General features: G+C 41.9%; 1 protein-coding gene across 5 annotated transcripts in view; it reads left to right on the forward strand.

The window, feature by feature from the left end:
• The first annotated feature begins 8,797 nt into the window (after window positions 1-8,797).
• shisa6 (shisa family member 6) overlaps window positions 8,798-13,070 on the forward strand; it is a 72,051-nt gene continuing 67,778 nt past the window's right edge. For 2 of the 5 annotated variants that reach the window (XM_031861890.1, XM_031861891.1), the window contains exons 1-2: window positions 8,798-9,066; window positions 9,547-10,460. In XM_031861890.1, the coding sequence (XP_031717750.1) occupies window positions 9,898-10,460 (563 nt within the window). In that variant the 5' untranslated portion in view covers window positions 8,798-9,066; window positions 9,547-9,897. The remainder of the gene's footprint in view (window positions 9,067-9,546; window positions 10,461-13,070) is intronic. The other 3 variants (XM_031861893.1, XM_031861894.1, XM_031861892.1) reach the window with 2 other exon arrangements.

Genomic DNA, 13,070 nt, shown 5'->3' on the forward strand with positions numbered 1-13,070 from the left:
AAGGCAATGGCTCCAATCTGGTTTGGACTGAGCATCCGCCCTTCATCTCTCTTCTACAAACACTGTCCCCTAACCGTGTGAGGAGGAAGAAGGCTTAACAGATTCCCATGCTCATAATACACGCCAAGTCCTTATTGCCTCTAGGTTATTAAAAGTTAAAGTTATATTGACATTTCAATCACTCGGCCTTATTGCTTTCTCCACAGTGACGGTGAACGCTTGGATCTGAGGACACTTTCTTTGGACTTCTGTTTCGATTCAAAGCTTACGTTGCCAAAGGTCATCCATAGTCTTTATGGTGTTTGCCTTTGCTTTGCATAATTAGGTTTTTATGATACCTTATAGGATTTACACATTAGAGTCTCTGGGGAGAGTTTTACTTAGTGGATTTTCCATTTCCAATTTCCTCTGCAACGCATATCCAAGTGAAAGATGATAGTTTAATTGGAAATCTGTCTTTTTTGTGCGTGTTTATGAAACCTTCAGCATCTATTCCGTCCTTAAAGCACCGGTTCCTCTCAGTCTCTGCCCGGTGACAGTTTCCAAAGCTGTGACATTTATTTCCAAATGGTAATTGATTCAGAGGAAGCTGTTAGCATGCAGCTACAATTTAACAAGTGTCCTCTTGGAGTTTGGGGGAGGGATCAAACCCGGGGAAAGGGGAGACGAGATTTATATATTTCTTTGTTGTTGTTTTCTGTGTTTTAGGTAGCCCCCCCCCCCCTTTCTCGACATGGGAGAAAAGATTGGAAAAAGAGAGGTGGCATGTTTTCCACGTTTTGCTTCCTTGCTTCCCACACACACACACACACACACACACACACACACACACACACACACAGCTTGTGCAGTGGGATGCTGCCGAGGCCGTTATTGATTGGAAGCCACTGACAGAATGGACTTTGTCACAGGCAGTGCTCTCCACTCGGGCTGCAGGCTGTGTTTACTGGTGCGTCCTACCTGCAAAGTCCAGGCACCAACACCAGAGTGGACGACAACAACAATAACAACAAACAACAACATGAGGGACCGACAGGCAGCAGTAATCCTCCCCAGATACTGTCAGGCCGGCTTGACACAAAATAATGGCATCGCATCCAACGTGCCGCCCGCGTGAAGGCCCCAGGAAAAAGAAATTGCCGGGGTTGTCACTCATGATTAGTGCTCGTGAGGACCGGCCGCGGACCGTTACAATTCTGACACACTTAAGGAGAACAAATGAAGCGATGATTGGCCACATACTGTGACCCCTAGCTGCTGCCGTCAGGGGGGTTCATTGTGTGTCCTCACGGTGCGTTTTTCCTTCGGCAGTCGCTCACGCCGATGACGGTAATCACTTACCATGAAAGCCGCTTTTAAGAAAACACGGAAAAAAGAGAGCATTGGCTGCGCCCAAGGATGGTTCCGTTCATTACAGAGATTCAAGGCTTCTCCTGAACACAAACAATCGCCCCGGCATGCAATTTTGGAGTTGGGGCCGGAGAAGGAGGTGAAATCAGTTTAGCACCACAATCTTAGCCTAAACAAGACAAATGCACTCTTTTCTACAGTTTACACCCTTTAATCTAGTTCCTCCCCCCCCCCCAGATCGTTAGAGTTGTCCAAGTGATGAAAAGGAGGAAATCATCAGCTCTCTCAGTTGTAAGACCTCCGTTTCTTCTGGCATCTTTTATCACAATCATGCAAACCAGCAGGATAAGGATGCACGATCGTGACAAGAAGTCTCTCCTTCACTGCAATAATCGGATTTTTTTGTTGTTATTCGATTTGACGTGTAGAGCAGAAATGTATCAGTGTGCTGCAATGTCCCTCTAAAAGACTGTGTTCACTCTTTAAACAGCACTTCACCAACTCTGACAGCCAGATGTCTTCTCATAAATACAGCAAAAACACCTGCGACGGTGTGATGCACACACACACACACAGACAGTCCTCGGCTTCTGTTTTTATATTTGCTTTTCAATCATTGATCTCCTCTGAGAAAATCTCAGCAATCTTTTTCCTCCTACCTAAATTCAGCTTTTATGCAACATCTCAAAAACAGAAATTTAGACAAACAAAGATGCCAAAAGTTTTAATTTTCCCCGGCCCTCCTTTGCATTCTTAAGGAATTCATTACGCATTCTTTAAGGTGCGACTCATCCAGTCACTCAGGTCCAAATTAGGAGTGTATTTTTTAATCCCCTTCTATGCATCACAGAGCAGTGAGGTGTGTTAAATAGAGACAGAACACAGCATTCGACCGGTCTCTCTGGCTGCTCGGAGTTTGATGGAAAGAGTTTCCTTCGTATTTATCCGGTCTGAAGGCTGCTCCTGATCCCCTCAGACTGAACATCTTTAGAGATGTTCATTAAAATGTGGGGCTTGTATTCCTTTAATTAGGTTTGTCCACATCGTAACAGAACCATTAACCCGCACACTGCAAGGAGTATTACAAGGACTGTGAAACTGAAACGATAATAAATCTATTGAAGATTAGACCCTTGTCATTTTGGTCAATGTGGTTATTTAAAATAAAGAATGCCCAATCTTAAAAATAACCCATAATGCACTGCACAATACGCAAGTAAAAACCGTATGTATCTTCCAAGCTATGTGGCCTTCCAACATTGGTATACGTCCTTTAGGCCCAAAATCGTTGCAATGATCAAATGATCAGTGATATTGTATTTGTTTGATGGAACACTTCTGAAGTGGGATGGGTTTAAAAAGGCTTACAGAATGCTCATCACTGCCAAAACACAAAATCTTACCAGGTACAATTGTCTTATTACTCGTCAACATATCTTGTAGCACTTAATATGAAACACAATCACCCAACAAGTATCAGTTCAGTGAGATAAAGGGACTTGTTTTTCGACAATGCAGCATGTTAAAATGTGAAAAAATGATACTTTTGACAATTATAGGCTTGTTATGGAAGGTGGAGTGGAAAGTTGGCCATCATGGAGAGGGATGGAGGGGAGGGGGGGGGGGGGCAATTTTGTTTAAAAATGGGGAAAAAGGCGGAAATTTTCGGAAAGTTTACCCTGTAAGACATTCATAGTGTTGCACTTGATCGTTCACACAAAGTTAAAGGAAAATAAGTACGTTTGCAACGTATAATAAGTTTGCTACAAAACTGGCATTAGCTAAAGTTATTTCTATGTACTGTAATAAATCATTTTCATGTTCATATAGCAGGTAGCTGCATTCAAGACTAGCAAGAGAACTTCATTAGTTTTCTCAAATTCACATATCCATCTCGGGTGTGAGGAGCTCTCTCCATGAAAAAAAGGCAACAAATCTGAGTTTTTCCTCATTTACATAATATTTGCTAAATAATTCATCAGACCATCATCTCTGCCACATGGGAATAAAAGTTGTGTTGGCAGGTGAGTTGGTAGAGTTGAACGAGCTCAGTCAGAGTGCACCAGCTCCCTGTTATCACTTTACATTTCATCTGTTAACTGCAATATTTTGTTCTGCCTCAAGAGAGTCTTGTATTTAATAAATAACATTTTGCAAGTAAAATTGTCAAAACCTTTTTCTCTCTCTCACAGCTGACTAAAAAGCTGTCATAACTCTTGAATATTTCATGGAGGAAGCATCACTGACATAAAAGTGTTTATACGGACCCTTTTTATGGAACCTCGAAGTGTAGAAAATATATTATGAAATAAATAAATGTGGATAAATTGTGAATAGATGTGAATAGATGAACCAAACATGTGTGAAACTCAAATCAATAATGTTACTTTGCGTCAGTTGAATTATTCAAAATTCATAATGCCACTTGACTAATCTTATGTCAGTGGTGTTGTCCCCGCCCTCTTACCTTTCAGCCAATCACACGCCCTCATGAGCTAGCAAGCTCAACAACTGCTACTAAATTTAGCCAGTTAGCTCCTGTTAGCGAGTGCTAACTACAATGCTAACGTTGCTATGAATGTACCAACTAGAGGCTGCTGTTGTAAATAAACACAGTACACAAACGCAGTTAGTAAACATTTGTAATTTTTAATCCTTAGCTTAACAACGCTACTGATGCTACCTACCTAACATTAGCTGGCTAACTAGGCTAGTTTGTGAGTCTGTATTATTAGCATCAGCATCAAAGTGTAAAGCCAGTATTAGCAGGGTTAGCTAGCTCATTTGGGCTAGACTACAGAGAAAGAACATCATTAGAACCAAAACATGGGTATCTTTTAATTAACAACCTGACGTTAATTCACTTTTTTATTAACATTTTTAAATGATTTGTACTACTCTGACCTTGATGTAGCTGAAAACATTTCCGACTCCGACACAGCTTTTAATCATTTTTTACACAACTTTTAACAATTCAATAAACTCAACATTAAAACACTTTTCTATCCGGTTCTCCCAAACATATTGTAAGAGATGCAGCTTTGAAGACAGACAAGATCATCAATCATCTGACTGACTGGCTGAATTTCAGGCATCAACGGAAAACTGTCAAAAACTTATTATAAAGGCCAAATCTGATTTTTGCAAATAACTCATCGGAGTTTTGGAAAATTATCAAAACTCTGCCTCGCATATCAAACAATTCATGTGTGTGAAGGTTTTCACCATCATTTAATTTCTTCTGTCAATAGATTCACCAAACTGTTCACTACGACTACCTTCAGTGCTGGCTCACCATCTGCTGCTTCTTTACCAAATATTTTTTGTTGATGAATTTACAGTCAACAAATCTAAGTTGGGGACAATTAAGAGCACATGTTTTACATTTTTAACGTATCATTTGCATCAGGAAAAATCAGAAAATCTGGAAGTCTCTACAGGTTATCCCATCACATTAAGGTGATGATCCGAGTGATTAAAAAAAATCACCAAGCAATCTCAAAATTGTCCTGCTCAGCGGAATTGTAATTGACAATATTACAGAAGCCTTGAGTCCTATTTACTCAGATCAAACAAACCCAGCAGACCGTGTCCCAAAGTGTTAAGTTATTTTGAAGTTATGCAGGTTTTTTTTTTTGTACTTTTGTTGTGTTGTTTACGTTTTACAAGCAAGTCTTTTGGTTTGAATTTACAACGTTAGCCACGCGTTTACTGAAACACGTTAGTATGTTGGGTTATCTCCCTATGTTAACTGTTTGGTTTATTCATTTATCTGTCATTACATGCTTTGAGAATTGTTATATCAGGAGACTTTTTTCTTTTTGTTAAAAGTGTTTAATTTCTTGTTCCATGATTTATTTGATATTAACTCTTTTGGGCTCCATACCTTTTATGTTCCCAACTTTACCTCTCACTTAATATGCTCTTTATCTGTTGCTCATACCTTTAACAACATACGCTTTATATGCTGATAACCTAAAAATCGTGGCTATGTCTTCAGGCCTGTGTGCTTGATGTAAAGTTAAGATTTAAATGGTACCACTTAGAGTCAGCGGGCCCAGTATGGAGCGTCAGACACCTACAAGGTCGATATGAGCAGCGTGGCCCCTTTAGGGACACACATTCGTACCAAAATGGTGTTAAGATTCACTTTGCATCGAGTGTTGAGCTTTTGAAACACGTCGAGACTGCCTGGCTCATTAACAGAGGCGACAGAGCGGACCCTTGAACAGGGCCGGTGTCAGAGGAGAGCAATTCCCCTCTGCACCAGAACTGGGGCAGACATTTTGGTTGGTGCTCTGAGCTAAGCCAAATCAAGACCCACATAAAATCCCTGATTGAAAGACGAAATATAGACCGACTAGATACTAGAGAGAGAATGTGGGGCAAATATCTGTGATGCTAATCAACCTGACAATTACAAGGCGAGTGCTTTCAAGAGGCTTCCCACAGCGAGTGTAAAGTGCTGTATTACTTTCCCTGTGTCATTGTTTTGTGCTGTTGGCGTGGAAAGCCACCGCCGAGCTCGAGATCTCTCAGCGTCATTCATTATTTCATTCTTCTGTCGAAATACAGTCTCATTATTCTCCAGCCATTGTCGACCCCGGCGTTACCTGTCAGCGCTTTTTTGCTGAGGCCAGCTTTGTGCACTCGGAGCTGTTAAACGCTAATGGACGATCGCTCTTCCCTTTGTGCTCAACATGCTATCTGATGTGCCGTTTTGACTGGCAGAGGAATGGAGGGGCCAATTTGCAAATGCTGACTTCCAGAGCATCCAGTGTGGAAAGACATTCATCAAAAGCGTCGTGCCCTTTTTCATGTCTCCTTGTCATATTATCTGTGCAGCACTGTCAGGGGCGTCGTGGAGTTGATCACATTTTATTTCTAAGGCCCGCTCGAGTAGGTCGCATGACTGGTGTAAAGTATGGCTGGGCAATTAAAGTCCACTTCCTCTTCCGTCTGGGATGTAAAATTACCAGCGAGAGATAAAGAACAAGTCGAGAAGGAAAAGTATAAATCCGCCAGGATTCATTATTGGAATGACTTTTGAATCCACCTGTAATAATGAGGAGCGACCCAGTGGCCAGAATCTTTTTTTTAGCATCGTATGTTTCCGCAAACCAAGGATACGCTGGACGACGTTTCTGAAACAAAACGTGGTTTCATATCAGCCTTGTATCACGGTTGCAGAAACGCACAATGCCTACTCGAGAATCTAAAATCCTTCCTACAGTATTTTATATTAGATATGAAAAAAACAACAACTTTATGGAGCGGATTTTCTTTGTTTCTTCTTCCCTAATTTATTCATCATCTGTATGATTGATCGTTGTCGTCACTGCTGTCGCCATTATCATCACGTCCTCATCGTCACCCATCGTCACTGGTAAAATGCAGAATTATAGTCGTTTTCTGAGCTTATGACCACATCTCGTTCGCAAATGAAACTGGCCCATCTGTCATCGAGGTGTGGACCTTCAGTCATGTGACAACAGGTGGTTGTTAAAGGGTATCAAACATGGTCCTTGCCATCAGATGTAATATCTATGTTTGAAGCAACAGGACACTCCTTTACAGACAACCTGCTTGAGGAAAAGCCAGTATTAACGTGTGCTGTGAATCCTAACATTATTCAGAATTATAGTGAAGATAATAAAGCTTCCAAAAACGCTTCAGGAATACTTTTTCAGACCCTTTTTTGGCGGAAAAAAGGGTCTGAAACGATGCACAAGACATTGAGAACATATCCAATGTGTGAAAGGAACAGCCATAAAAAAACATGAAGTCTTGTGTAAACATCGTGTAGCTTCAACAAGGAGCTGAAACAAGAAAAATGGAATATATTTGATACTTTCAGACAGTGGGGAATTAGGGAAAAAGATGGTTTTACCGCCTGTAAAGCAACTGAAGTTTAAAATTTATCTATTTGATAAGGTGACAAGCAGTGATGTCATTTCTTCTTTCAGCCAATCACATGCTCTCTGCCTCTTGAGTAAGCTCAACAGTTGTCATTGGGCTACTTTTACGTAATTGTGTAGGTAAAAATTGTTTTGGGCTATATGTGATTATTTTTACATTCATCAGTGTAATAACTTCAATGTAGTTAAATGTCGCAGAGAACAGTACGTATAATCACCTTGCCTTATGGGGCGACATGAAACCCCTCTGCCATAAAAGTAATAACAGCAGACCTCAGTCAAACAGCATTCACCTTCATCAAATAGCACTCCGCCGACTAAGACAAATAAATCTTGGCAGTGGTTTTTCGTCTGGACACCAGATGGATGAGCTTTGACACGCCGGATAATAACTGAGTGAATGAGGACAGCGGAGTTGAGGCAATGACAGCAAAGTATTTGAAAGTCAATTTGATATGGTTTCCTTTCGCTGTCAAATTACCTGTCTGGGATGTTTTAATGTGGTCATTTTCACCATCTGGTACAACCAGATTCACCAGATTCAAACACATTTGTGAATACGATTAAACCTCCATCCAAAAATACTGGACCTTAATAATTTCCACTCCCAGTTTTCGCCTTGTAATGCCTTTGTGGCGATGAACTGTTGCGTCATGGAAGGAACGGATGCGTTAACTGATCTATAAATTAAATGATGGTTGATGTTGGATGAAACAAGAAGACGTGTCCGATTCTCAGTCTTTGGAGGAAAATAAAGGATAAAAGCTTTTTTTTGGTCAGATGTTTGAATTCAATCTACAGAGGGAGCCGGGCTTCTTCACAGAAGCCGCCGTATTTCTACAGTAGCCCAGAACGGACAACCCAAAAACTGGCCCAAATAGGGCCAATTCGAGTTTTTGAAATTTGACATTTGTAGATAAATGTTTCTACAAACATAAACTGTAAAAACAAGTCAATAGTAAAGGTGCTAAATTTGAAAGTCAGAGCATTTCTATTGCCTCCACATGGCGACGGCTGAGCCGGCAGCTTGAAGAGTGCTATACTTTAGCATTATCAGCTCTTTAAATACACAACAGTTATTTGCTGCTATAATCATTCTCTGGATATTGTGAAGAGAACCTTTGAAGTCAAATTTCAGGAAAAACCTAATTTCTGATAGAAGTCAGAATTTTGTGTTTAATATCAAAACTTTTTCCCCATAGCTCTTTACATACATCCAGTAATAACTCATTTTACTTTAAAAGTCAGAATAACAAAATTCCCAATTGGCATCAGACCTTTTTGAAGCAACCAAATCCTTTTCCACCTCCCCCTCGGCACTTGCATGCATGGCATTTGATTTATAATTCTAAAGTAAACCAGCTTGGGCAGGTTTTCACATTTCCCTGAACACACACACACACACACACACACACACACACACACACACGTGAGTGGATCCAGCTTGTGTGCGCGCTGATGCGTAAATGTACACCAACAGCAGCGCCTCGCCTCTTGCAGACAACTTCTACAGTGTTATCTTTCTGTTTCTTTTTTTTCTTCCTCCTCCTCCTCCGCGAGTTATCGAGTGAAGCATATGACCAAAAGCAGAGGGGGGGGGGGGGTGATGCCGATTGATAATTAACTGAGGTACCGAATTGGTGACGTGTGTGGAGGGGTGACGAGAGAGAGGGAGAGAGAGGGAGAGAGAGGGAGGCGGGCCGGAGAGGAGAGAGAGGTCTTGCCTCTTGTCTTGCTGAGGCTCTTTGATTCAGTGGCAGTGGCTGAGACAACCCCGTTACCGGCCACCGTTTACCCGGTAAGTACTGCTCATCTTCTGTCTTTTTTATGAGTTCATTCATTCTCAAAGAAGAAATATAGAAGTTAAAGCTCCGTTTCCACAAGTCGGATAAAAGAAAGTTCATGCATAAAATCGAGGCGAATGAGGCAAAGAAAAACGCTGCACGGTGGCATTTGTTCCTTCTTGTGCCACTAAGGAACACGACTTGTGTCTGTTCTCGAGTTAAATAACCCGTTTTTTTGTTCAAAGAGAAATGAAAATCACAAAAAGATCGAACCTTTTTTACTTTTTGATGCTGAAGCGCTCCAAACATCCAAATGGAAACTTGGGCGCTGTCCGTGGTGCTGTAAGTGTTCGCAGGTCTAAACAAATCTAGTTCCCCCCAATTATCTATCAAACCTGCTTATTAATAATAAGGTTTCTCAGGGATACTTGGCCATGACATGAAGTCATTTATTACAGACTAAATCCCTCTGTACATGCCTCTCTTCTCCACAGCGTAACTACGAGCTTCGATCATACGCATGGTGAAGACTTCCGTGGAGGACATCGCGTCTTCATCTCTGTAGACGAAATTAAAAAAGGACATTTTGTCCAAAGCAGAACTTTTATAAGAAAACCCGATTCACGCTGGACGACAGCAAAGTCAGAAGATGCTTTGCGTGTCCGATGAGCGCAACATCTGCAAGTCCGTCAGTGAGAGCTTAGCACACAAAAAGGAGTAGCCTACCTGCGATGAAGAAACCCGCAAGAAGCTCCACGCGGTAAGAAGTGGAAGAGAGACACTGAGAGGGAAAGATCAGACGGAAGAGAGTGGCGGTCAAAGAACAAACACCAGCGCGTCCTCAAATGATGGGGATAAAGCACCTTCTGCTTCTTTTGATTTACTTAGACCCGCTGAATGTGCTGTGCGCCTCCGCCACCACCAACAAAAAGAGCAAAAACCCGCCGAGGAGGAACCCAAAGGTGAAGGAGGTCAACGGCAGCACCACCGCGGTCCCGCTGGCCGTTGCCGTCCCGGGGAAGATCACCCAGGTCCAGGCTCCCACGGTCCAGCACGACACCTGCATGGGCTACTACGACGTGAGCGGGCAGTACGACAAGGAGTTCAGCTGCAACAACACCGACCACCGCTTCTGCTGCGGCAGCTGCTTCCTACGCTTCTGCTGCGCGGACCGGGGAAAGCGGCTGGAGCAGAAGAGCTGCACCAACTACAACACACCGGACTGGATCAAGACCCAGCCGCCGTCGCCGGCGCCGACAGGTGACACGTACGACCCGGAACTGGACCAGACCAACACCACGGTGTACATCACCTGTGGGGTCGTGGCGCTCGTCATCGCCATTGGGATTTCTGTTAAAGTTGCCTATGATAAAGCCACCAAGCCCCCTCAGGAAATGAACGTGCACAGGTAAGTCTGTCCTTGGTTTTTTTTCATAGATGATGAAAAAGCATGACAACATGTCTAGAGCATAGGTTTCTGTATGTCAGCCTTAAAGGGACAGTTAGTTATACATGAAACTGCTCACAACAAGGTTTGTGGGTTATCGTGAGTAACCGGGTTATGATTTCTGGAAAGAGACATTGCTGTTGAGTTTTTCAAATATATATCTTTCAAGCCGAGTGTCAAATAGTCCCATCATTTTGGAGACATCTATACAGCTGATATCTCCAAAACTAAATAGCACTTCAGGTAAGAGCGGTTTTGATTTTGGGGTGAACTGTGCCTTTAAGACGCAAACAGGGATAAACCCATCATGTATTCCTGGAGCTTTGTGTCAAGTGTGGTCACTGCATTGTTTCTCATTTTAGCAAGAAAACATGTTGAATTGATCTTCATTTATAAACTGTAGAGAAATACTGTCACGTAACGCTGCATGTGTTCAGCTGAACTCATTTTTCTGTGTAAAATCCTGACCGACACGACTCAACTGACTTACAGCGGCCTACTTAACTCCTGGGCTCAAAATCACGAGTTCAAACAAGCCCATGACCTTTAACACAGTGCCATTACACTCCTCCCTAGAGCTTCCCGTTCACAAAAAATAAATCTAGATTGTAAGCCTTTCTATGGTACACACATGCCATTCAATCTCAGGAGGGGGAGCGGCTGGTGTTCGGCATCCGTTCAACCCGAGAGGGATAAAAGTAAATGCCACTGAAAGCCATTATGATCGTGTTCATCCTGATGGGAGTGGTCTCTTCAACAATGACTGTATGTTTAAATCCTCAAGGCACCAGCAGTGGTCACTGAATTGCTCGATGAGCGTTAAGGCAACCTAAATACCCATCCTATGGCAATGTATATTATATATATATATATATATATATATATATATATATATATATATATATCCAGAGAGCCTCGTCGGTTTTGAATTAAGTCTGTCTCAATGGATTTACACTAAATCTCCTCTGTGGCCCCAAAAAACAACTCAAAATTTGGGGCAGATTTTTCCATTTGAAAGACTCCTCTTCTTTTGATGAACTGAAGGGAGACATCCTTCCATTCAGACAGAAGCTTAGTTATATATCTGAGTTTCTTTCTTGATGACGTTAAATATTCGTGACAATCAAAGCTTGTTACTGTCACATTATTGACAGTAACATATGCAAACAACCCCATAACTGATTTATGATGACAATGTGGCTCCATTCTGATTGGTTCTCAGAAGTATGTGACATCATCCTTTTCCCACTGCGCCCCGCCTACTTTAAACCAGTAAAAAAAAAATACAAGAAAAAAAATGAACATATGCAATCAGGGCCTTTAAAAGTGGACGAATCCTGTAACCAAAGCCGGAGCCATTCGACGATTAATTGGTCGCCAGAACACTTTTTCATAAACTATTGATGATTTATTAGTTGTCGTTCTTTAACTCAAAAGGCCACACATCTGATCGTCCTAGCCTCTCAAAAATGAAGACTTGATGCTTTTCCTCGTCTTTCTTCATCGTAAACTGAATATCTTTGTGTTTTTAGACTGCTGACCGGACAAAACAAGCAATTTAGAGATGTCAGCTTGAGCTGTATACAGTAGGTGTCCGTTATGCGCAGCTTTCTAACATCTTATAGACCAGGTGATTAATCAATAATAAAAGAATAATCATTGGTTGCAGCTCAACTAGTTCAACGTCTGGCATAGACTTAAGGTTAGTGTATCGCTGAGGCAAGGTTTTTAAACTCTGGTTTCCTCCCACAGTTCATTCTCTCGATGGCATAAAAGGCTTTATAAGTGTCCAGGCTGTCTTTTATGCGATGCATGCTGGGATACTCTCCAGCCCCACTGAAGCAGGTGTTGAAATTCTATTAAAAAAAGTATAAATGGGTTTTTAATTGAGGTTAGATCTGACTAAAATTGCATGTTTTCCACCCACTGATTTAGAAAGAAAAATCACTTAGTCATCGCTCTTATCCAAGAGTCACTTGAGTCACCTGCCATTAAGCAGAGGCCATCCCGGACAGAGCAGAGGAGGACGTATTGCGTTGACTTAACAATATGTATATAATTAAGCATTGTTATCCCTCGGTCACGACACTTTGGCACCTGCTGCTTTGAGAATGTTAGAGTGGATTACTCAGCTTTCTGAGAAAGACAGTGAGAAGTTCTTTCTGATAAAAAGAAATCAGAATTCTAGCCCCGACAACAACACAAAGGAGCTCTGTTATAGATTAAATTCAAGCTCCAGTGATTGCTCTAAGTGTCGTCTCAAAAGTTGGCACAGTCAGCCTTTTAATATCCAGATGGACTAGTGAGACTTTACAATACAGTATTTCATTTGAAACAACAAAAAAGAACAACAGAGCTCATGACGCAGCACTTTTTCCATCTCTGCTCGGAGAAAATGAAGAGATGGTGAAGTTTGTGTCTCCTTGCTGTGCTTCTATCCTCGCCGCGGGGTGTACTTTAAAGTGGAGCTGCTTAATGCCACCACTCCGGTGTGAGCAGGAGCCATGAGAGTGGAGCGAGAGGTCGATTAAATGAGGAGGCATGGCTTGCTGGCTGCTCAATGGTGTTATT

The sequence above is a fragment of the Anarrhichthys ocellatus genome, unplaced genomic scaffold (assembly GCF_004355925.1).
Source record: "Anarrhichthys ocellatus isolate YVR2014 unplaced genomic scaffold, GSC_Weel_1.0 scaffold26, whole genome shotgun sequence".
In the NCBI taxonomy this organism is placed as follows: domain Eukaryota; kingdom Metazoa; phylum Chordata; class Actinopteri; order Perciformes; family Anarhichadidae; genus Anarrhichthys; species Anarrhichthys ocellatus.